The sequence below is a fragment of the Ambystoma mexicanum genome, chromosome 4q, assembly GCF_040938575.1.
Source record: "Ambystoma mexicanum isolate Mex_15411 chromosome 4q, UKY_AmexF1_1, whole genome shotgun sequence".
NCBI lineage: Eukaryota > Metazoa > Chordata > Amphibia > Caudata > Ambystomatidae > Ambystoma > Ambystoma mexicanum.
The window spans coordinates 335,202,472-335,225,735 of NC_090928.1; the positions used below are offsets into that span (position 1 = coordinate 335,202,472).

Here is a 23,264-nt window from a genome sequence, read left to right on the forward strand (position 1 = left end):
TACAATGATAATCCACTTTCAAATGTTTTTTTTTCTGCTCAAACGTTGAACTGATGGAAGTTTATCAGACTAACTTTAATGTATCCGTGAGTATGGTCGATGCATTTCAGTTCTCTTTAAAGGATATGACACAATCGCTTACCTATTCCTCCTTTTCAGTCGGAGAGTAACTCCCTTACGCATGAAGTACCCCACAGCTCAGCTTTACCATAATGCATGGAAGACCAACAAACACCCCTAGCCTGTCACATCACTACTCACTTAGTATAAGAAAATGACATCCATGATCTCGTTACATATACCCCACGGGGGGCCAATCTTGACAGAAGGCCTTCCCACATTGAAAAATGTAGATGGCACTGTGAGAAAAAGTGTAAAGTAACATGCACTTCTTCCAGTGAAAGGTAAAACGAGCACACCGCTTTTTCTATCTGTCCGGATGCAATTGTCCCTAGAAAGACGCTGGTGTGCCGCCTGCCTGAAAGGCAGGGGTGCGGGTTAAGGCCCCATCAACGCAAGTGCTACCACAATACTCGGGTAGTAACAAGTTGTATTCCCTGAGCGTACGGTTTACTGAAGATCAAGTTCAAGTGCAAGTGCAATCATTCCTATCTGAAAATTACACCAATTCAATCCCAGAAAGTGAGAAATACAATGATAAGAAAAAAAAAAAAAGATTATTTCCCACATCACTTTCTTAATTTATATATTTGAGCAGGTTGCCAGGGGTGGGTAAAATGTTGAATATAGTTGAAGGGAGGCGGGTGTGCAGGGGGGAGGAAATCTATCCAGATAACCTGCGCTCATCTACGATACAAAGCGTACCATATTGTAAATACAGAATTAAACAGTGGCAGTAATTGTAAGTGGGATGGGATGAAACTTTTCTTCAAACAATTATTTTTCTCAGAGTTTAAATTGATATCATTGCTCTACTGCAGGGGAGTGGGAGGGTCCGCAGCCTGTAGCTATCTGGATATTTGACTCCGTCACCCATGATCCCATACCATTGACTACGTTAGTTAAGACTGATGGGAGTTGTAATCCAAAACTCGTGAAGTAGCCAAATGTTCTAGTGTAAGATGTAGTGGTGTTAGTCACTGGAATGCCTGTTACTGAACCCATTTTATTAAAATGTTCACAGTGATTGGAGGTTGTGGAAACCTTTATGGTCCTCTAACAAACTGATGTAGGTCCGAGCAGGACAGCAGGAATCAGTCTGCATGTTTCGTGTAATACTAAAGTAGGAAGCTACATGATTTCTTTTTTAAAAGGCTGGCTGTTATTTTAACTTGCATGCACAATATTCTACGCTGCATCAAATGGATGACTCATGTCAAATGTCCCCTTGTGAATTTCAGTACCATGACACTTTACAAACTATTGACACATTGCTTGGATGAAACGTAGGCAATCTGAAGCAAGGGGAAGCAGGTACACATCAGAGGTCTACATGGGGAAATATCCATGACACGGCAGGGGAAAGTGGGCATTTGGAAAATCTTGGTTACCTGGACACGATGGGCAGCACTGCCCTGGGTGTATAGTGGGGCTCGCACAGTCTGGCACAGGGCATGTGATCAGGGCGCACATCTCCCTTCCATTGTGGCAGTAGCATTCACGGCAGCCATCATGCCAGCTGTCCTCATTGTCATGCCGGCGTCCATCCATCGACAGGCAAGATGTGGCTTTCACTGGTGTCACAGCAGAGGCTGGTACATCTGCACAGAATAATAATACCTGTGTGAGAGGTGCGATTCAGAGACAAGATTTTGACCAACTTTGGATTTGGTTAAGCTCCCTTTGCCATTATTTTTAGATAAACACCTCAAGAACTAGCCCTCACATGATAAATGTGTCCCGCCAGCAGATCGGAAATCAATCCCAGACGTTTCTATTAAAGCCTGCCCCATGTTTCCACTTTTGACTGGGAATTTGTGTGGTTACTTCAGTCATCAAGAACCATTCTCCCAGTCTCCAGCAAGTGAATCAGGCAACTTTCGGTGTCGGCAACGATTCTCAAAGAGCTCTTTATATCCAATGCATGTACACACAATCATACACAACGCGTAATCCCAACACCTCCTCCACTTTATGAACTCTTGAGAAAGTGGAGCTGCGCATCTTATACATGAACTAAAACAAGACTATTACCAGACTGTCACCTTTTTGGCTCGGTCCTGGATCATAGTCCCTTTCAGATGGAAAAGGTCTATCATTGACATGGCCAGCAGTACACATTTTGCTGCTCTAATAAAAAAAAAAAACAGTAATCGACTTCCCCATTTTTGCTACCAACAAATGAACATTGTGCCCTATAAGTGCACATTTACCAAGCCTTTGAGGAAAAGGGATACATTTGGAGGGATTGAGAATTACAAAGCTCATGATTTATGTTCAAATAACCCTACGTTTTCCACAAGACCCCAGAATATTCTTGTTTTCCAACAACAACCTTTATGTGCCCAAGATAGAAATTATGTTAGTTTTTTTTTGGTAACCAACCCACTTTTCACCATGCGCCTGATTTATACTTAAATTCTTAGGATGGTGTCGCAGGTGTGCGGCAAAAAGAGGCAAAAAGAACCAAACCTCTTATTGTAATCAAGATAGCAGGAATGGCCACACACATTAACCACTGCGCCACACTTGTTTAGATGTGGAAATCCTTTTATAGTTTGTTTGTTTTTTTCAAGGCATAGAATGATTCAATCAAAAAGGTGCCCTTTAGAGAATGCATGTTTCAACACAAAAGTACCTTTTTCAAATCAGGGCAGATAAGGTCTAAGTTCCAAATATAGGTTCAAGTCTGGGGCATCAAATATTCATGAGTTTAATCCCACTCCAAAGTGTACATAGTTTCTCCGACGCTCTGAGAAACTATGTACACTTTAGAGGGGGCACTTCTGTGTTGAAAGGGCACTTTTGTGTCGAAACACGTGTTATCTAAAGGGCACCTTTTTGATTGCATCATTCTATGCCTTGAAAAAAAACAAAAACAAGATAGAAATGAATTAGGTGAGTTGCATTTATCATGGAATGTGCATCTTAAGACTATGCAAGGGTACAAGTCTCACTCCACTCCCGGCACCTAATGGTCTTACCTAAAGGTGTGACCTGCAAAGGCCACATAAAGGGCTGGCTCTCTGAAGGGGAGCATGTGTGCTCCCTCGCGCAACTGTGTTGGCTGGAGTTGGAGCACAATATCCTCCAGTGGGCCCAAAGATACTGCTTGGTCATACAATGGGCAGAAAGCGCATTCCAGCTTCTGCCCCATGTCCAATCCCAGGCGAGCAATCGTCTACAACTAGGTTGTGGGCCCCTGGCGCAATTCCACCTTCTGAGGAGCTCCTGTGAGCCGGAAGCTCACTTACTTCCCTCGGGGCAGGCAAGCATAGACCGACTGAAGCGGGAACGTTTGACTCGGTCTGCTGCACTTCAGCCTGCAGAATACGAGAGTTTGTCTCAGTACTGCCTATTTTTTTTGATGATCAAATGATTTGCCTACAGTGCAGAATAAGTGTACTGTATTTATCAAGGAACTTCAAAACATTCTGGCGTGCTTTCGGCAGTCCTTTGAAAGCAGAGTCAAATTCAAATTAGTCGGAAGCTTAAGGCCCCCTCACACCCACCCCTAGCCACTTAAAAAAATAAATGCGTTGTGCTAAAAGGAAAACCCACTAGTTTTAAAATGGCGGGACCACCAATCCTATTTGGAACACCTGCTGAAAGACCATGTGCAACTTGGGTCCTTTGTAAGAGAAGTGGACACATTCTTATTTAACACAAAATCTATGCCTCATGTCATGATACGTGTCCTGAAAGGAGGGTGAACTTGCCTTGCAGGCAGCAACTGATTAAACATTTGGCCGAAGGCCATAGCACAGTGACAGATATAGCCTCTTCAGCTCCAAGATCCAAATGTTTAGTGGAGGAAGTGTTCATCGTATTAGAGGCTACACTGCATTGGGAACAATTTAGGGAAGAGGATGGGCTTGAAGCTCTTAAGCAGTAGCATTCAGGCTGATGGGAAGTAACCTAAAGAGGTAGGCTGCAGGCGTTTGAAGGATCAGACTCGCACCTGCTTAGCAACTAAGCTCAATTACTAGGACAGTGACCCACAGAACCGTCTTTATCCACACCAAGGTCATGGCATCTGCAGTCACGAAAGACATGGGGCGGTTTCAAGAACCTCCTCTTTCGAAAGGGCGACCAACACTCTGATATCTTTAGACTCCTACAGAATGTCTTCTAGAATAGCTTATAATGGACCCCACTTGATTCGAGGGAAAACCCTAGCAAATTGAGAGCATCATGCTGGAAAGGGTGCCAATTGGATACTCCCAAGTCTCAAGGATTAATTACTAGCTCTACACACTTATTTGGACCTCTTGCGAAATAGACAGCTGAAGGTAGGACCAGAAACATCAGCACTGCTTCTCCATTTTAGACCTTCAATGGTCAAGCGTGAATGAAGGCGTCCATATCTAAGAAGTAATGCCTCTCCTCCCTCTCTTTTATGAGCCCACAAAGATCCCATTAAGGACATTTCAAATGTGACCTTGGCAGGCGTGGGCACAGTGATGGTTTCCCTTCCTCACTACATGAGATACGCAACACCATGTGCAACAGGTGGACAGTAGGGATTGTTCCAGTCACAACCCATAGAGACTGGCACCCATAGGTGTATAAATAAAAAGAGGAACACAAAAAGCACAATAAGGAAAGTCACAAGCTCACTGTTTTAAAATCAAGGACTACAACACGGGTCCAGTGTCAACTGATAATTAATCAAAAACGGAGAAAATGCATTACTCGTGTAGGCAGAGAATGGCCACAAGTTTCACTTTTTAGCATGCAAGTGGATTCCAGGCCCTCACAAAGTTGTCGAGGATTGTAAACTAACTCACTGCGGACATGTCTTGGATGCATAGGTCTACCTCTGTTTTGCAATGCGAGATCAGCACAGTATAGGTTCTAAATGTGTTTGCGTCCAAGCATTACAAAAGCAAGCTTTCTTAACCAAAGTGAAACGGATGCTTTGTCTCGCTGCAATGAGATGATGGGAAGAAAATAACAGGTATGAAAGTACTCAAAAGGAAAATAATGGGATTGGCATGGCAACTAACAGTGCACAGAGTGCTGTACACCAAATGACAACCTCTCAGAAAAGCTCAATTTCGTTTTGGGACAACCTGACCCAAGAGTGGGACTGCAGTGAAATTACTTAGAAAAACGAATACAGCAAAATGACTCGCAGTCATGGGCATCCAGTCCAAATATCTCTGCAAGTCGCAGGAAAGCAAATTAGCAAGCTATTATAACTATTCAGATAATAAGCGATAACCTGGCTCAAAAGAAAGAGTAAGGACTCTGAACTAACCATACGTTAAGTTCAGAAAGATCTGAAAGCCCTGGGAGACAGAGCGAGAAAAGTCTGGGTACGTGCTGTTTGACTGCCATTTAATGACATTAAATATTAATTTTCGAGACATTCATGAAAATACACTTTCCCTTGGTTTCGCCCCCACCTGCTCTTTGGGGGCACTTACGTTCATGTCACCGAATTCGGTGACATGAACGTAAGTGCCCCCGAAAAGCAGGTGGGGTGAAACCAAGGGAAAGTGCAGGTTAGTGTAAATTCAAGGGTTGGGCAGCGTAAGTGAATTTGGGCTATTGAGGAGGTATGGGGAGGGTGAGAGACCTACTCAAAAAAACAAAACAACTGCAAATGTCAGTTTTGACCAATGGGGACAGAGCCTGTATGTCGTCATGTCAGTAAAGGGTCTGCCATATCACCAACACGGGAACTTAAGAGAAAACTGGATGTTACTCAATATTGGCCAAATAATGAACTTTATAAAGTCTGGTCATGTGTAGCCTTATTCTTTGGTTAGCCCTTATGACTATGATCAGGCTGATGCATAGGTTTTGTGAGAGCGGCGTCACCACTTCTCACCCATATATGGCCTACCTTGGTTGGTTTAGAGAATGTTTGGTTGTGCCAGCTTTACTAGGAATCTTATTCACATCAGGCAACAGTGGTGGCCCCTCCATTTTATAGAACTATCTTCTCCTCTTTAGCTAAAAGAGGAGAAACAGTTGGTATTCGGCAATGAAATACCAGATAATTGTGCCTAGCATTGCTGTTCAGTCAAATCAGACAGAACACATTCAGAGGGACGCAATATGAAAAAAAAGATCAGGCATCAAAATGCACTCAAGCCGTCAAAGGGCACTAGAAACCATCTCCCAAAGAGAATCAATCTGCAGGGCAAGATTCAACTCCGCTGAAGGGGGTTTGTTGTCTTTAACTTCCTTGAAAGGGGCTTAACAACCATTCCCAGCAACTGTAACGTTAGTTTCTCAGAGTGCTTTGTGTGTGACACAAGAATAGACACTTCGATAATGAGGCAAGTCTGCGGGTATCGGGTGATATTATCCCCATAAATAATGGCGCCATATTTTTAGTCGCCAGGAAACGGCATAGGTGACATTCGTTATGGGGATAATTTATGGGGTAAATGGGAGCATGGTTGTTAAGGTGTCCCCCGCTCCCTTTAAAAAGGCACACAAAAAACAGCACCATTCTTGTATGGCAAAGGTTTTGCAGGGATATTATATTATCACATGGAACCACCTGTGGCCGGTTACAGCTCTAGTGCTGATCGAGCGTCAGGTGGGTCTTTTTAGACATAGGCTTTTAGATAAGCAAGTCGCTTGATGAAGAAGAACTGATTCTTACTATTGTTGAAAGTGAAAGACTGATCAAGCAAAACTCGGACATATCCCTTTTGGAATACCGGGCAGACTTAGTTGGCAGGTCTAATTTAGCAAGAGCAACACAGGCGGAGTGCAGGGAGGGGGGAATTCAAGAGGAGGGCCAAGTGGACAAATCAGTCCTTAACTCCTTTTTTCTCGAGGAGCACTGTACAAATCTATTTCCAATATGGAGGTCTATGCTGCTTCATATGCTTTTGGAGAATTTTCGATGTTACTGGTAGTTAAAAATGTAAACTTGGTTAACTTAATCCATATGGGTCTGAAAAAAACGACACATTGCTTATGAAACAAGCCTACACGTCCCTCATCCCCTTGGTTCTCTTCAGAACTGCACACATTGCCTGCGGTAGTCCGTAGAGCTGAGCGTAAATGGTGAGTGAATTATGATCCAGCATTGAACTTTGTTTTAAAAAAGAGCTAGCCTCTTACCACCTGGCGTTAAAGGCAGCAAAATAATTGTATTTTGGGGGGACTATTCAACCTGCGGCTAATACTTCAAAACAATTGTTTCAGACGTGAAGGATCTTTTTGCCCCAAAATTAGCATCAGCATCTTCAGCCTCTCAAAGATTATATAATGAGCGTTCCGATTATTTTGAGGAAAAAATGTAGACTATTTGGGACAACCTTAGTAGCTAAGCTTCTCCACCAGCCATGTCCCTTACATCCTTGTACTCTTCTGAGGTTATTTCTAACCCTACGAGATTTGAATCTTTTCAGCATATTAATTCATCTGAAGCAGCAAGTGCGGTAATGTGATTAAAATCGGCATGCCCCTTTGGACGAGATTCCTCTTTCTCACTTCAAACTGATAGCGAAGGATACAGGGGAAATCTTCGCTGAAGCTTCAAATTCACCTTTATTGCATGGATTCATATGTGCAATTTTAAAACATGCATTGATTGTTCCATTGCTGAAGAAACCCACCCTCGACTCTGCTCTATTGTCAAATTAATATCTTATCTCCTTACTCCCTTTTTAAATGATAAATGTTGAAGTTTGTAGTTAATCCCCAGCTCAGGGAGGATCAACAGATTTTTGGACACTTCACAACTCTGCTTTCACCCATTTATGGGTACAACATCTGTATTGGTTTCAGTGTTAGATAATCTGGGCAGGATTACAGATCAAGCTGGAGGGGCAAGTCTGATTTTGTTAGACCTGTCCATCGCCTTTGATACCACTGACCACTTTATTCTCTTGTCCAGCCTGCGAAAAATGTGTATTACTGGCAGTGTTTATCACTGGTTTGTATTCTTCTTGGACTCCTGGAAGCAATCAATTTCTTTGTCTCCTTTTAGATCACCTCCTGTGGCTGTCCCTTGTGGTGTTCAGCACTTTCCCCACTTCTTTTTCATATTTATGATCAGCCACTGGCCAGTCCCATCGTTCTTTTGATTTTCGCTTTTTCTGTTAAAGTAGATTATACACAGATTTTATTTTGGTTGAATCTTGAACAAAGCAGCACTGCTGACCATCTGAAAACCTGTCTAGAAGTTAGCAACTGGATGGGTCAAAACTGGTTGAAACTGAATGGTGGAAAAACAGAGGTGTTGGTTGTGGGTTCTGCAGCTTCACCTCTGGAAGCAGGCTTCACCTCGCGCCTAGAAACACTTGTGTACAGGCACATTCTAAATGACTTGTATCATATCAGATCTCTGCTTTGGACGCTGGATTACTGGCCAGCGGACCATGGCCCTCTGCCCACTGACCAAAAGTAGTAAAAAAATAGGGGTGAATATTTCTGCATCTCTCTCACTAGAGGCCCAGGTCAGCTGCAGCACCGGCTTTCTAAAACTGAAACAACTGAATAGATTTACATTCCCACTCCGTTTCATGCAGAGGTCGTCACTGGCATGATAAATGGCTGCCTCAACGATTGCAATTCTGTCTTTCTAGCCCTGCCAGCGTAGTTACTGAACCGGTTGCAAGTACTGCTGCAAAATGATACAGTTCGTTTGGCTAAGGGTATGCCCTAGGGCAGGCCAATTTAATCAGCCTGACGTCGACTGCACTGGCTGCCGCTTGCAGGCCGGATTCAGTTTAAATATCTGTACATCAGACACCGGGCCCGTGAAGGCAGAGGTTGCCATGCATTACAGGAAAAAGTGGTTCCTTTTTGCCCTGGTTGATCCGCCTCTCGATCTTTTCTCAAAGTTCTGAACTATTGTTTGCAGCGTTGTGGGGGGTGGGTTTTTTCCGCAGCGCTCCCAAATCTATGGAACTCTCTTCCGTTACCTCTGTGAAAAATTAAGGATTTTGATCTTTTAAAAGGTACATTTGAAAACCCATCTGTTTGCCTAAAACTCTTCAATCTTTCTCATGAATCAAGCGCCCGGATGACAAATGTGACGGTTTTGTTGCGCTATGTAAACAATGAATTGGTTGAAAACAAGTGGTGTATGGCAAGATGTGATAAGCTAAATGGAAAGTTTTATAAACCTGGGTCAGTCTATTCTCACTCTTATAAAATCTTAGTAAGTAATTTGAGTACCGACGGCAAACATTTATGGATGCACGGAATGCCAGATTAGAGCGCTAGGTAGGGTTTATGCAATGAAACTATGTTGCTGTTGTGAACCACTCAATTGACTAAGCCACCTGACAGGAAGGGATACGCCGCGATTATAAATCAGAAACGCAAGTGTGAGCCGGCTGAGACACGCAGCTGGCCGAGTAGTGTCGCATGCTTAGCTGGGTGAATCTGTTGCCACTACCCGCTGTCAGCACTACAATATGCGAAGAGCACACTTTAGCTGGCACTCTGAGCATCCTACCATGGACTGAACATCAAACCTGTACTTAAGTGTGCCCGCCAAGCAACGACACCTGGCTGATAATACTGCCAAATTAGAATGACAGATGATTCATTTGCACATGTGAGGAAAAAAGCCCGCCACCCGTCTGCAGACAGCCCAACTCAAAATGTCAGCTGTAACTGTATGTCCACTGCACTAAAGTACGAGACATAACAACTTTCACTTTTCGCCCGTCATGACCAAGGGACATTTTGTTTTCATATTTGGGACGACACCAAACGTGTTTCTGTGTGCCAACTTTCTCAAATGAATGGTACCACCGAGATTAGTTTGGTTAAGAAAAAGACATGTCACCTATAGACCGCACTTCACGTGTTAGTCAAAATATCTGAATATGTGTATGGCGGTTGACATCAGAGTTGTGACACAAGGGCTCGTCTGAAGCACAGTTGCGGCTTACGTAAGCAAAACCTTTAGGGCCAACAGGCGTGGCTCTTGCCCCTGTGCAGGGTACTCAATTAGCATCGTAGTCAGGGGTTTGCTAGGTCTGGAAAAGACCTGGGGCTACGCTGATGTCAGAACTGTCAGGACTGGGGGCTAGCTAGCCTTTTGGTTGTTGCTCCTGAGGTTCTATCCGGGGCTACAACAAAAAGACCAGGGGCTATAGCCCGCTTAGCCGCCCCCCCCCCCCCCAGCAACGCCTCTGGTCGTAGTAGAACCTGTAAGTGAAAGTCAGTGACGGGCAGACTTTTGCTCCACCAGCAGACCCTACGACTGCCGGTGGCGGTCTGAAGAGTTGACCAGATGGCACACGCGTTGCAATACTACACCTATCCCTCATGTAGGGGAAGGGGGGCTTTCCTGCGAGTCTCTCTTATGGCTTTCCTGACGTTCCCAAAATGTCATCCCACTGCTTGTTTTAGGCAGAGGTCGAAGTGGTCGGGAGCGGTGCTCCTATACTTTATTTTTAAGTTTCATTGTTCCTATACTTTTATTTTAAAAATAAACCGTTCAGGAATGGTTTTGTTTTAAAATAAAAGTGTAGGAAGAAGTTGAAGCTTGCATTTCAGTGCACTGCACTGCCCATTCCCATAAATAGCAGGTGTGTGTTTGGGGGTTTGGATTGTGTGGGAGGGGGCGCAGGGATTGGGGTTTGTGGGAAATGGGGCAGACCAGCATGGAACATAGTTCCACTACTTCTTTTCGTACACCTCCACCACTGGTTTTAGGAGACAGAGGGTCTGCAACCTTTCGGTCGCCAGATGTTTTGTACTATAAATCCCATCGACCCTAGCAAGCATAAACAATGGTGAGGGATCATGGGAATTGTAGTCAAAAACATCTAGAGAGCAAAAGGATGCAATCACCCTGACAGACCCAAATCGTCCTGTGGCACAGGCTATTCTGTTAACACTGGGATCGAGCAATTTAAAGCACTGTTGCCGTTTTTCCTGTCTTGGTTTCCCTTCAATGCCTCAGATTTTATTTAGGGCGAGACCTTTCATTGAGGCGTGAAGTCGTCTCTGGTACTTTACCCATCTGCGAGAATGCCTTTACTACTCAGGGAACAAATAATATAGCCATTCATTCCAATAATGGACCACATTTTATTAGGGTGTGGGCCTTCTTTCTTGCGAGAAGAAGCCAGGACCGAAGGTAAGGGGTTTGATTTAACTTGAGATTACTACCAGAAAACCCCTAGAGCAGTGGTCTTCAAACTGGGGGTGGTTTGGGAGGGTTCAAGGATGTCCAGGGGGACTCAAACTCTTGATTAAGATGACTAATATAAAAAGGATTGAGGTAACTGTGTTACTGCGCCCCCCATGGACATACTTTTCCCCCCCTGGGGGGGGAGCAGAGATACTATTTTTATTCCAGGGGGCACGGTATGAAAATGTTTAAATACCACTTTCCTGGAGTCTGTTACATGTGTGGTATTGGCTGAAGGGAATTGGGTTTCATAGGAAAACGTCAAAATGTGTCTTAAGTTGCCAGTGCATGGTGGTGTCCCATGGCAAGACAATCTATTACAAACATTAAGAGTCTGGGCCACAGTTGGAGTAGCATGGGGCTGGATGGCTTCTGGTGCACCACAGTTAGAGGAGTTAGGACAGGTGAGGAACACCTGCTTCTCCTTAAAGGTGAAATCTATGATGTATTTGCACACCCAAATTACAACATAGAAGCCATAAGTAAAGTAAATGCATACACACAATTTAATATCGGATTACAAAACTCCTTAATATTCACTTTTTCAAACGTATGTATTTTATCACTGTCCAACTCAAGAAAAGCTTAACAGAGATCCTGTGTCCAAACTGCAGGGGCTTTGTAACAATAAGATGCCACGGGGTGCCAATTAAGTGACCTGGTCACCAAAGCCACCCGAAATAGGCCCATATGAAACCATGCAGGAAGTTAACAGTGCAATTTAGACTTTCTTTCCAAAAGCTTTTCCGCAAGGAAGCTCCAGAAACAGTGCCACAACGATACTCTAAACTTCTCCACTCCCTAATCATCCCGGGGGAACAAAAACATGGGAGCAAGCACATGCAGTGTTGAGATTTGGGTATCACAGAACAAATCCATTTAGATGTGCATTCACAAAACAAGGCCTGGCAGATACTTGGGGCTGCGTGTTTGTCATTAAGCCTCAGGACAAAGAAAAAGGACATTGGACTCTTTCTTCCTTGGTGAGTAGGACCATAATCCTTCACTTACCAGTGCATTAGGTTGGCTTCAATGTACTACTCGGAGGGTTCGCCAAGGATATTTTATCAGAATCCGATAAGCAAAACCGCTATATAGGCAGTAACACAATTGCAATCAAGTATTTTACTTTAACATAATGGACCATAAAAGTTTTTTTTTTTACTTTTTGAATGAAAGTATCTTCAGTCTTCCAGCAGATGTCACTTATCACTGTTTATTCACTGCTACTGCAATTTCTAACACTAAATGTTACTCTTTTCACAGCAATATTTTCATGCTCTGCACCAAGAACAACATTACTTGTACCACATAGTAGTTGCACAAAAGATGTAGTCTGCTTGATATGCACAAAAATGCTATTTACCCACGCCCAATTACACAAATAGGGCCAGGAACCTCAGCTGTGCAATATTCAGGACGGAACACAAAAGCACAGCGATGAAGCAACCTGTGTGAAAGCTGAAGGTCAGAGGTTTGAATACCAGCCTAATGACAAACCATTCATCGTCAAGAGTGCCAGTATCCTGGATGTGGTTAAGAAGAACATCTGTTTACAGCCCTAAATAGCCACAATCGGTGGTGGTTATTTATCATTTCTCACACACTCCAGGGTTTACAAAAAGACTGCCCTCTGCTTTATGATATACCTCATGCTTGTGCAGTGTTCCTAGGGTGCATTAGGGATGGGATGCAAAACAGTAAATGTTTCAACAGTGTTTTCTCGCCTTTTAACAGCATGTTGTGAAATTCATACATTTTGCGATGTACATACAGGCTCTGCTCACGTGTGAAACCCATCCACTGTAATGCTTTGAGAGGCCATGCTCAACACAGGGAGTTCGTTCCTCCACGCTCAAGGTGTCACGCAACAAACTGCTTAATGGATTCTTTTATTCAGTCCCATTTTGATGGCATCTAATACCCCTTGGATCCATTTAACAACTACCAAAGAGCCAAGAACCAGACCGGTGTAAAGGAAATATATTTATATTTATTTGAATTAGATGTTACAAAACTCGCACTGAAATATCAAACACCACTTTCTCCGTGGCACAATAAACTTCTCTCAACATAAATAAGTCACACAAGTGAGTTGGAAAGAACACAAATCACAATTCTTTACTTTCTAGAAATTTCACTTCAAGAAATAATTAGCCATGGTCAGTGAACCCAATTTACAAATGTAGTGCTGTGCAATTTTGATTTTCCTGCACGCTTTAAAGGCTAGCAGTTTGGTTTTTCAGATTTGGAAAAATGCATGTGGCAATTATGATTTCACCCATAGCTTTAGTGTAAAATAAATGCAGGGTGATTTAGCAGTTTGTTTTTAGACCGCCCTACTTTGGTCTTGGTTGGGGAAGTCTGACAGAAAAATTAGGATGATTGAAGAATTTTGGATTTCACTCCCTCCCCCCACTGAAAGGCCTGTGTTGGGGAATGTTGGACAAAAAGATTGGATGGATGTAAGAACAAAGACACCTCTCTTCGTAAAAGAAGTCTGGGTTAACAGGACAAAAAGGATCACCCAATTAAATTATAGGCTATCTTTTTCAGCGCACATTTCAAATTTGAACAAAAATCACCCCATAGTGTTCTGCCAAAGGGAATTCATTAAATTATTTTTTTAAGTTAAACAGGCTAATGATCTACACAGTTTTGCCCCTTCCCCCCACCCACTATAATGTGGAAGGATTTAAGGCCAGCAAATACCCCCACTTCTGGTTACAAAGAGCTCAAGTCTACTTCAATTGAAAACCCCGGTTTAATGTTCAGGACAGCCAGCTGCATGGTGGGACCCTTTGGAAAGATGGGGCAGGGGTCTGCTCATTCCACTCTCAACCATGCCTTCCCGCCCTTCACCATAGGAACAAGTCACCTTTTAAGCCTTCCTAGAAATAGACAGCTGCACCCAGATGCACTCTCAGCAATCTCCTCTGGTGTTTCCTTGCAGCTGTCCAATGGTAAATTTCAGCAGCTCTGTCCCTTCCTCATAGTGCATCCCACATTATAAAGCAGCGATGACACAATTAAGTTTACAATCTTGGGGAAGGAACCTGCGAGAGTTCTTGCAAATAGGATTTGACAGTTACCCTTCTCTTGCCTCTCTCTCCCGATTGGTTTAAGAGTCTGGAACAAGCATATGCTAGCTTCATTTGCAATAACCATTTGTTCTCATGTCAAATTTTGGAAAAACTTCATAATTTTACGCGCAACTGCCATAATATATATATTTTCCGATTCAGCTAATCATGGGGAATTAAATAACACGACAGCCTGTCTGCACCATTTTGCATGGTCGTGTGACAATTTTCGGCCGTTTTCACAAAAAAGTATAACCGTTAAGAACGTGCAATGTATTCCCCATATTCTTAATTTCACCCTCCACCTATTCAGCAACTCCCAAATTTTGAACATTTTCAGATCAGAAAAACCAATTTTAGATGGCCATTATAGTTCCCCAAGTCATAGGTGGATGCATTTTATATCACCTGGAAATTACCTAAAAGGTTACACAAAGAAAATCTGACTCAGGGTTGCTGGGAAAAAGTCCTAAATGAGAATAGTCCTTCTAAAGAAAGGGAACCTTCACTTGTACATATATGAGCTTGCCTTCCTCTGCGCCATTTGCCATTTCTGTGCCAGTGTTTTATCAGTAATGAAATTATTTTCGGATACCAAAATCCATACAATTACAAAACAGATATGAAACTATCATATACAATCCTTACATAAAACATTAGAAACAAAACTAATTGTATTCTCTTTGAATTTGGTTGCCTGTTTGAAATTGGAGTTTCAATCTCCCTTAATTGTAGCCCCTGTTTTCACACCTCCTGCTTACATTGTAATCATGCTACAGCCAAGGGAAAATGTCCTGCAGAGACACTTGGATTTCACACCTTTCATTGCAGCTGTAAAATAGCTCGGGGGAAGTAAACCAGGCTTTCTGTGGGGGAGTTCTTTGTGACATTTGTCCCACAGCAAGCAAAGGGTTTGCCTTGAGCCTACAGAAACTTTTTCATGGAAACAGCATTCTTTTTTCTCAAATATCAAATGGTATTTTGCATGCAAAACATGACATACATTACTTTTTGTCAACACGCATCATGTCTTTTCCCTGACATTATTATGTTAGCAGGGGTACATTTTTCACATTTAAACTGCTTTAACTTGCAAACACATGAAAAGCCGTTTTTTGAGTCAGTGTATAAAAATCCTGTTTTCCATTTGAAAGAGACCTTGGAATGAATTTCTTCCTTAGTGGATTTAAATACTGCTTTTACTTTGGTAATGACAGGTCGGGCCTTTTCACATGGTCCTTCAGTTTTAACTTGCAAATATACATGCAAAGCCATTTTGAGTAAGTGTTTAAAAATGCTGCTTTTCATGTGAAAGGGACGTTAAGTTTGGGGCCTTTGATTACACCCCACACCACAGAGGGTACATTTAAAAAATGTAATGTGGACTCAACAGGATCTTTTAATAAGCAGGCTAGTCTTGCTGAGGAAAGGGATTCAAAGGGACAGCAGACATGTTATTTGATGAACTGTAATGACTAATTTGTGTGATGTGAAGTTCTCCTAAATAATTGCATTTTGTTTTTTAATGCAGCAAAGTTATTCCAAAGAAAAGATTGTCTTGTGTGTTTGGGTGGGCCCAGGTCTCTGAGCAGCCCATGGTGGCAAGCACGGGCAGCATGTTCGGATGGGCTTGATCTTGTGGGAGGGTGTTTCGGGCACTGAACAGTGTGCCATCTTCTGCAAATGCAACGTGGTGCCGGAAGAGGTTTTTTTGCAGGCTCTGGCAGTGTGGCGACATGAAGGGAAACAGGGCTTAAAAACTGCTGTGGCACCTCCGAACTCCATTGACTTTGCCAACACGGCATCATCCTGTGACCATTGAGGAGCTACACATACCAGTTACTGTTATGGAGGTGGTGGCGGATGGGGGCGTGCTGGAAGGATTCCTTGTCAGCGGAATTTGCCTGTATGGGTGTTCTAGGTGATTGGGGCCATACAGTGAAGTTGTCAGGCTGGCTCTCACCAGAAGGTTCCGAGAGGGTAGGGGGTACACGAGTGGGGAAGAGGGATTAGGAGACAGACGGTTCAGATTGCCGGTCTCCTGGTATTGCGCCCGGGTCATGACGGGCCCACTGTGGCAAACAATATTTGAACGTTTCAAATGAATGTTTGTTATTATTTGATGAATTGTAAAGACTAAATTGTCTGGTGAAGTTTTCCTAATAAAGTGCTGGATTTTGTGATTAAATAAGGCCACGTTACTGTATAGAAAAGATGGTCTTGCGTCTTCTTGGCAGGCCACGGTCCACAGAAAGAAGTTAAATTCTGCGCTTTGCTGAGTGCTGGAGAGCGTAAACAGAGTTTTCAGGCACAGCATTTCATTATTGGGAGCACTGGGCATCCTACCTTGTTTCTGTGGCTACCTGACAGACCCTGCCTGTACCACCTGTTAGCCCTTAAAAGACAAGGGCTGCACGCTCCTGCACATGCCCTTTGTGGAGTGCTGGAGAGTGTAAGCGCAGTTTGCAGTTCACAGTTGCGGGTGTGGTAGTTGCCCTTTTCCTCCTTGAAGTAAGGGCTACTTCTTTATTGACTGCCACTCTGTTTGAAAGCACTACAAAGATTGTGTTTTTCGGACTAAAATGCCTGTCAAATGGGGAAGAAAAGGCTATAACTTGAGAAGCTGCTGGTGGCCGCAGCAAGTAAAAACTTAGCAAATGTGGAAGGCAGTAATGAGCATGGCAGAAAGGGAGCGGTCTCTCAATTTGACCGGCGAATGGGAAAATTAAAAAGTACTTTAAAGGTGCTACTGAAGGCATTGCGGAAACTTTATCACATGTAGCCCTGACGCTATTGACAGTGCTGAAGCGAGCACTTCAGTTGAAATAGACAACAATAACTTGCTCTTAAACTTCTGTTATTTTCTGCAGTTTGAGGTACTGCAGCTTGAAGTATCTAACGCAGTGCAGGTGGAAATGTCATCTGTAATTGAAAGAACAGAGACCGCGATTCCTGAATATACTAACCCAATAGCGGGATTGCTGTGTAACTCTTGGCCCAACAGGTCTCGTTAATGACTGGAACCGTCCAATACTTCTATGAAGAACAGGTGGCTGTTAATCAGGAGAATTATGGTCAGATTTCCTCAGACACTTTAAACAGTGCAGTCGCTAGTCTCGCTTTGAAAATATAGTTGAAACTGTCACAATATCCAGGGTTCAGTAAAAAATAAATGCTGTGGTTTTGGATGCCCCGTTAAAAATGAAATCCTGTGCCAAGTGTAGTAGTGGTGTGAAAAAGAATTATGGCAGGTCTGACCCCCGCCCCTGCCGGGTATTGTGGCTGCTGGTAAGGAGTTCATACTGCCGGATATTTCAGCTGCCCCTTGTGAGGATGTCTGAGTCAACAAAAGTGGAAGAAGGCTGTGAGGTATTCGAGGAAGTTGAGGAAGTCTCTGTCCACTCTAGAAAAAATGGAGCGAACTAAAGAAGGCGAGGTTACAGTGGTCTGCTGTGATACAAACATCTCATAGCAGTGGCAACGGTTTGGTTTCTGGAGCTGAGCCGATTATAAAAACGCAGGCTGGCTCTCAAAGCAAGGAAAAAAGAAGCCAGGCATGGGAAGAGAGCAATTAATAAAACAGGAAATCTAACCTGCTGGCTGATTGCAGAAGAGGAACAGAAACAAACCCCTTTTAATAATCAACTACATGTGTGTAACAACGTAGTTTCTGAGTTGGAGGAGTGTTCATGATGATTGTTCAACTGATACATGTGGTATTTCTGTGAAACGTCTTGCTATTGAAAAACCCTCTTGAGTATATCGTAAAGTTTCTGATGAATCCATTAACCTACAGGGCTTGTGTGTCTTTGCCAGTAACTTCATTTACTATTTTGAATCTTTTTGAGGATGGGGGAGTTCATTAATTGTAGCTGTCTGTCAAATCCGTTTGCCACCTACCGGCCTTAAGAGTGGTAAAAAGTGAAGATTTCGACTATGTTGAACAAATTTAATGTCAGTCTGCTGCTCTACTAACTAGAGTGCATTGTCGATGTTCTGAGGTGGCCACCTTGGCCAGGTCAAATGCTGGATCCCTTCTTAAATGGGGTTATGATCTAGATTTTGTTGTTAATACAGTAGACAGTAACATTGTGGTGACTGGGACGATGGCTTGTCTTGTGAAGTGTCTGCAGACTAAGAAAGCCACAAAAGTGGGGGACGGGTTGGGGTCGATAGAGTTTGTACCCGACCCCTTGATAAAAAATTTTAAAAATAAAATCGCACTGGGATTGGCTGCTCTCCTGTTTACCTCGAAAGGCTCTTAATCCTTCATCTTGCATCACAATTAAATCTTGAAAAACAAGGGGACTCTCCCATCTGTTTAGGGAAGATGGCTCAGTGAAACTACTGCTAGCAGCAGATATCTCACTGCAAGAAACATGGCTCTTGGGAAAGGCACTATCCAACAACTACAATTGCTATTCTAAGAAAGCAAAAAGGGATGAGCAATGAAAACCATTTGGGGGACTGGTCACAATATCGAATGCCCTTCGAGCCATAGAAATTAAAGTCCATTCTGAGAACTTCAGTGTCCTGATGGTGGAAGTTCCCAACTCTGTAAATTTTAACATCTTGGTTGTGAATACCTATGACCCTCCAGGAGGCATTTATACGGAGGGTATTCTACATAGCATCTATGAAATGTGTGCCAGAATCTTGCAGTGCAATAATGACAGATTTGTGATCTGTGGAGACCTGAATATTAGCTGTATTACCTACCCAATGAGGTGTGTTGACTCAAAGATTTGTGAAAGGAGTGATCTGCTGTTCTCCTAGCGGAAAAAGGCCCATTTATGTGTCAAATTCATTGAGGACCTAGAGTTACACAAGCTTTATGGAGTAGTTAAGGGTGATGCCCCTGCAGCGGACACATGTAAGTGAGGTTTAAAATCTTCTATCATCGATTATTTAATTGTGAACATTTCCAAAAAGATGTGCTTGAGATGAGCGTCCTTTTTGCTGATTTTAGCGATCATTCTATTCTTACTGTACGTTGGGAAAGGGCTGTTGTGAGATGCAGGAAAATGATAAAGTAGGTTCAGTGTTAGTCAACAATGGTAGAAACAGGCTAGGTTAACTTCATGCATACTGTTCAGGACGAGTATAAGGGGCTTGGGACTTAAAATAAGATAGCTGAATGGATATCTTCGATCACATTCAAATTCTTGTGCATGGGTAGTTGTGGTTTCTTTAATGAAAGATCATTTGGGCATATATATGATAACAAGATTAATCATGCGAAGAAAGTCATAAAACAGGAGATACATGGAATAAGGACATGTAATATGACTGAGGATGATAAGCAGGTGAGTTTGATAAAAAGGACAAGTGTAGGTATAGGAAGGAACAAGTTACTTACCTGTAACGGTTGTTCTCCAGCATGGGTCTGGCATGGATTCACATGTTCATGAATATTCCCCGTCGTCAGGCTGGGAATCCTCGGTAAAGAAAAAATCAGTATCAGTTTAGTTTCTGATCTGTCTTTCTTGGTAGTAACCAATCACTGATCTCTGGGTCATACTGCCTCCAGCCAATGACTGCCCTCTCCCTAAGCCCCTCCCCTGGCAGCCATCCTCAGATTTGGTAGCACGTTAAGTGTGCCACCTTTGACCGAACCAGGTGGGATTTGGGGTAGTTGATGGCAAATTCCCAGTTCCGTGAGCAGGCGGACGGTCCTCGCCGTGCGTTCGACAGCGAGTTCTCTCGACCTTGCCCGGATTAGCCAGTCGTCCAGGTAGGGGTAGAAGTGGATCCCTTGCAGGCGCAGCCGCGCCGCCACTGGTGCGAGGCACTTGGTGAACACCCTGGGTGCTGACTTTAATCCGAATGGCAGGGCTCTGAATTGGTAGTGACGCCCCTGGACTACGAATCTGAGGAACATTGTGTCCTTTTAGAATGGGGATGTGGAAGTAAGCATCCTCCAGGTCCAACGACGATAGGAAGTCGCCCTCGAACGGCATATCCAACACTCTGGTCTGGACGTCCTGACGAAAGTCCGTAGCCCTGAGCCATCCTCGTCGTCGAAGGCAAACCCTGTTGCCCAGCTGGCGAAATCCGGTATCGGCAATGTCCGTTGCCACCGTTATGGCGTGATCCAACGCCACCTCACCTTCCTGCAGAATCTGTAGGGCCTCTGCCCTCTTTTCGTCCGGTAGGAAGTCTAGCAGGGGAGCTATCTTGAACCAGAGCTCCCTGTCGTAACAGGCCACAATCGCCAAGGCATTGGCCGCCTTAATCGTCATCGCCGCCGACGAGATGACTCGTCGTCCCATGGAGTCCAACTTCTTGCCCTCGCTGTCCGGTGGGGAAGTGGAAGTTGAAGCGGCCGCACCCGTTGCTTTCTTCTTGGCCGCTGCCGAGACGGCATAGGCTGGGCCCTGAGGGGGCGGCATTGGGGACCCGGTACTACTTCTCGTACCGGTCCCTTTAGGCGGGTGTCGTGGAAGGGTTCTTCAGGATAGCCAGCCCTTCGTCCCAGATGTTGTCGAGCAACGGTACCGCGAGGACCGTCTTTCTCTTGACCTCCTGTCCTTTTTCTGTTCCTCAGGGCAGAGCTGGAAGAGCTCAGATGCCCTGGCTATCATGGCGTGGCGTGGCAAGAGCCAATTTCGTCAGGGGGAGAGGCCCGAGGGAGGGCGTGGGGGTGATGAAGGAATGTCCGTTGTATCATCGCCCCCGTCGCTGTATCCGTCGCCGTATCATCCCGAGGGTCCGGCGAGGGGGATGAGGGGTCCGTGTTTGGAGGGCTTCCCGACGGTCCAGGTACTGGATCCTCCGTTGGGGTCCGTGGTAACCTCATCCTTATCTCAGTACATAAGGATCGGATCGCCAACAAAATGGCCGCCGAGCTATCCTGGGGCTCGGGCAATGGCTGCGAGACGGGATGGCTGCTCCACAGGGCCCTCGTCGTCGCCATCTTCGATCACATCAGCAGGATCCTTCCCCTGGGATCGAACCTGCTCGAAACTCTCGTTGAGGCCTTCGAACCTCTCGTTGAGGCCTTTCACAGTTTCCACCGGATCCTCCTTGGAGGCTGAAGCCGAGTCCGTAATGGCCACCGGTCCCCCCCCCTCTTTTTCCACCGGGGTCTTCACAGGGGTCTTAATGATGGGCTGGAAAGAGGATTCCCTCCGCGGTGGCAGGGAAACTCTGGGCCCCGAGGCCGCCTCTACTGGCGTAGCCTCTGCCGGCTTCGCCAGGGCCGCTGCGACAACCTCCATAGAGGCCTTTGCCGGGTGGATCAAGGCCCTCACCACCTTAGGTGCGTCGTGGGCCTTTGCTTTAGGGGGAGGGTTATCGCCTCGGCTCCCTTCGAGATCTACCGGGGTCTCTCCAGAAGCTTACCCGGGTTCTCGGACTTCCTCTTCCCCGAACCAGAGCGCTGGCTCGCGGCTGATCGTGCCGGGGAAGTTGCGCCCTGCTTGGCAGCCGAAGAGCCCGACCTTTCGGTGCTCCCGGTGCCCGCGGACTCGCTGTGCTTGGCCTTCTGTTGGGCCCCCATCGCCGGGGCGCCCTCACAGGACTTAGAAGACCGCTCAGACCTTTTCTTCGCCTTCTCACCTGCTGTGCCCTTCTCCAGCCAGGCGGCGAGGCGGGAACAACGATCTTGCTTGGTCCGTTCCGACAGGTTCTTGAAGAACGCACAGTCCTTTTCCATGTGAGTCTTGTCCTCATGGAGGCAGTAGAGAGATCTCGAATGCTCATCTTCCTTGCAAAAACTTCACCCTTGAGGGGCGTAGTAGAATTCCGAAATGGGTCCCCGTTATCGGAAGTGGAAACGGTGGAGCTTGAGGCTCGATTAAACCGAAAAAATGAGAAAATCTCCTGAAAAAGCGCAACAACGCAGTAAAAGCTCGAGAGCTAAAGCACGAGGACTCCCAACACTTGAACGTGCGGTCAAAATCTGAGGATGGCTGCCAGGGGAGGGGCTTAGGGAGAGGGCAGTCATTGGCTGGGGGCAGTATGACCCAGAGATCAGTGATTGGTTACTAATAAGAAAGACAGATCAGAAACGAAAATGATACTGATTTTTTCTTTACCGAGGATTCCCAGCCTGACGACGGGGAATATTCAAGAGCATGTGAATCCATGCCAGACCCCATGCTGGAGAAATGGGTGAAGTGGTACAAGGCCTTAGCCTGTAATATAGCATGGCAAATTTCGCTGGAAAGTATAAAATCTGGAGACAGCAAGCAGCTTTGGACATCATATAAGATCACACAACAAAATCAGACAGTTGGTTTGTTGCATTAACAGGGCTAGTTGGAAGGGATTTGTAAGAAAGAAATTTGCCTCAGGCAGTCACCCCGCTTTGATCAAAGCTACTGTTGATCAAAATTTGATGAAGCTCATTTGATGGATATTATATAGGGCTTTGAACAGGCCTGGGCCAGATGGTATTTGTAATATGGTAATGAAATCAAATCCTATTGTCTGGCCTGAGATATTGGGTGCATTGTTTAGTTAATTATGGAAAGTGGCGATGTCCCGGACTCCTGGAGAATGTCACACCTTATCCTGGTATATAAAAGGTGGGAGAGAGGACCCAGAGTGTTACCGGTTGATGGAGTTGACTGATGGGGCAAGCAAAATGTTGTCATCCTGCTTGTTGAAAGATAAATAGGAGGGTTGAATTCAGTTCTGTTATATGTGGTCAACAGACTGGTTTTAGAAAAGGGTCATCAACCAATATGGACATATTTAACTAGCTATAATTAAGCAGAGAGATGCACTCCACTTATATGTGCTCTATGTAGACTTCAGCGGTATTTGATGCTGTTGATAGGAAAAAATGATGGTCAAAGCTAACTTTTAGGTGGATGCCTGAAAGCTTGCAAGCTTCTGTACCATGTTAACATGACATGTGTCAGATATTGGCCTGGGTGAACTTTCTGCTCCAATTCTAATTAGGCGGGGGGGTCAGACAAGGG

At 44.6% G+C, this 23,264-nt stretch overlaps 1 protein-coding gene across 4 annotated transcripts in view; it reads right to left on the reverse strand.

Annotated features, from left to right (window-relative positions):
* Nucleotides 1-23,264, reverse strand: part of CRIM1 (cysteine rich transmembrane BMP regulator 1) — a 1,425,558-nt gene that overhangs the window by 90,680 nt on the left and 1,311,614 nt on the right. For all 4 annotated transcript variants that reach the window (XM_069607924.1, XM_069607925.1, XM_069607923.1 and 1 more), the window contains one exon: nucleotides 1,512-1,721. In XM_069607924.1, coding sequence (XP_069464025.1) covers nucleotides 1,512-1,721 — 210 coding nt within the window. The remainder of the gene's footprint in view (nucleotides 1-1,511; nucleotides 1,722-23,264) is intronic.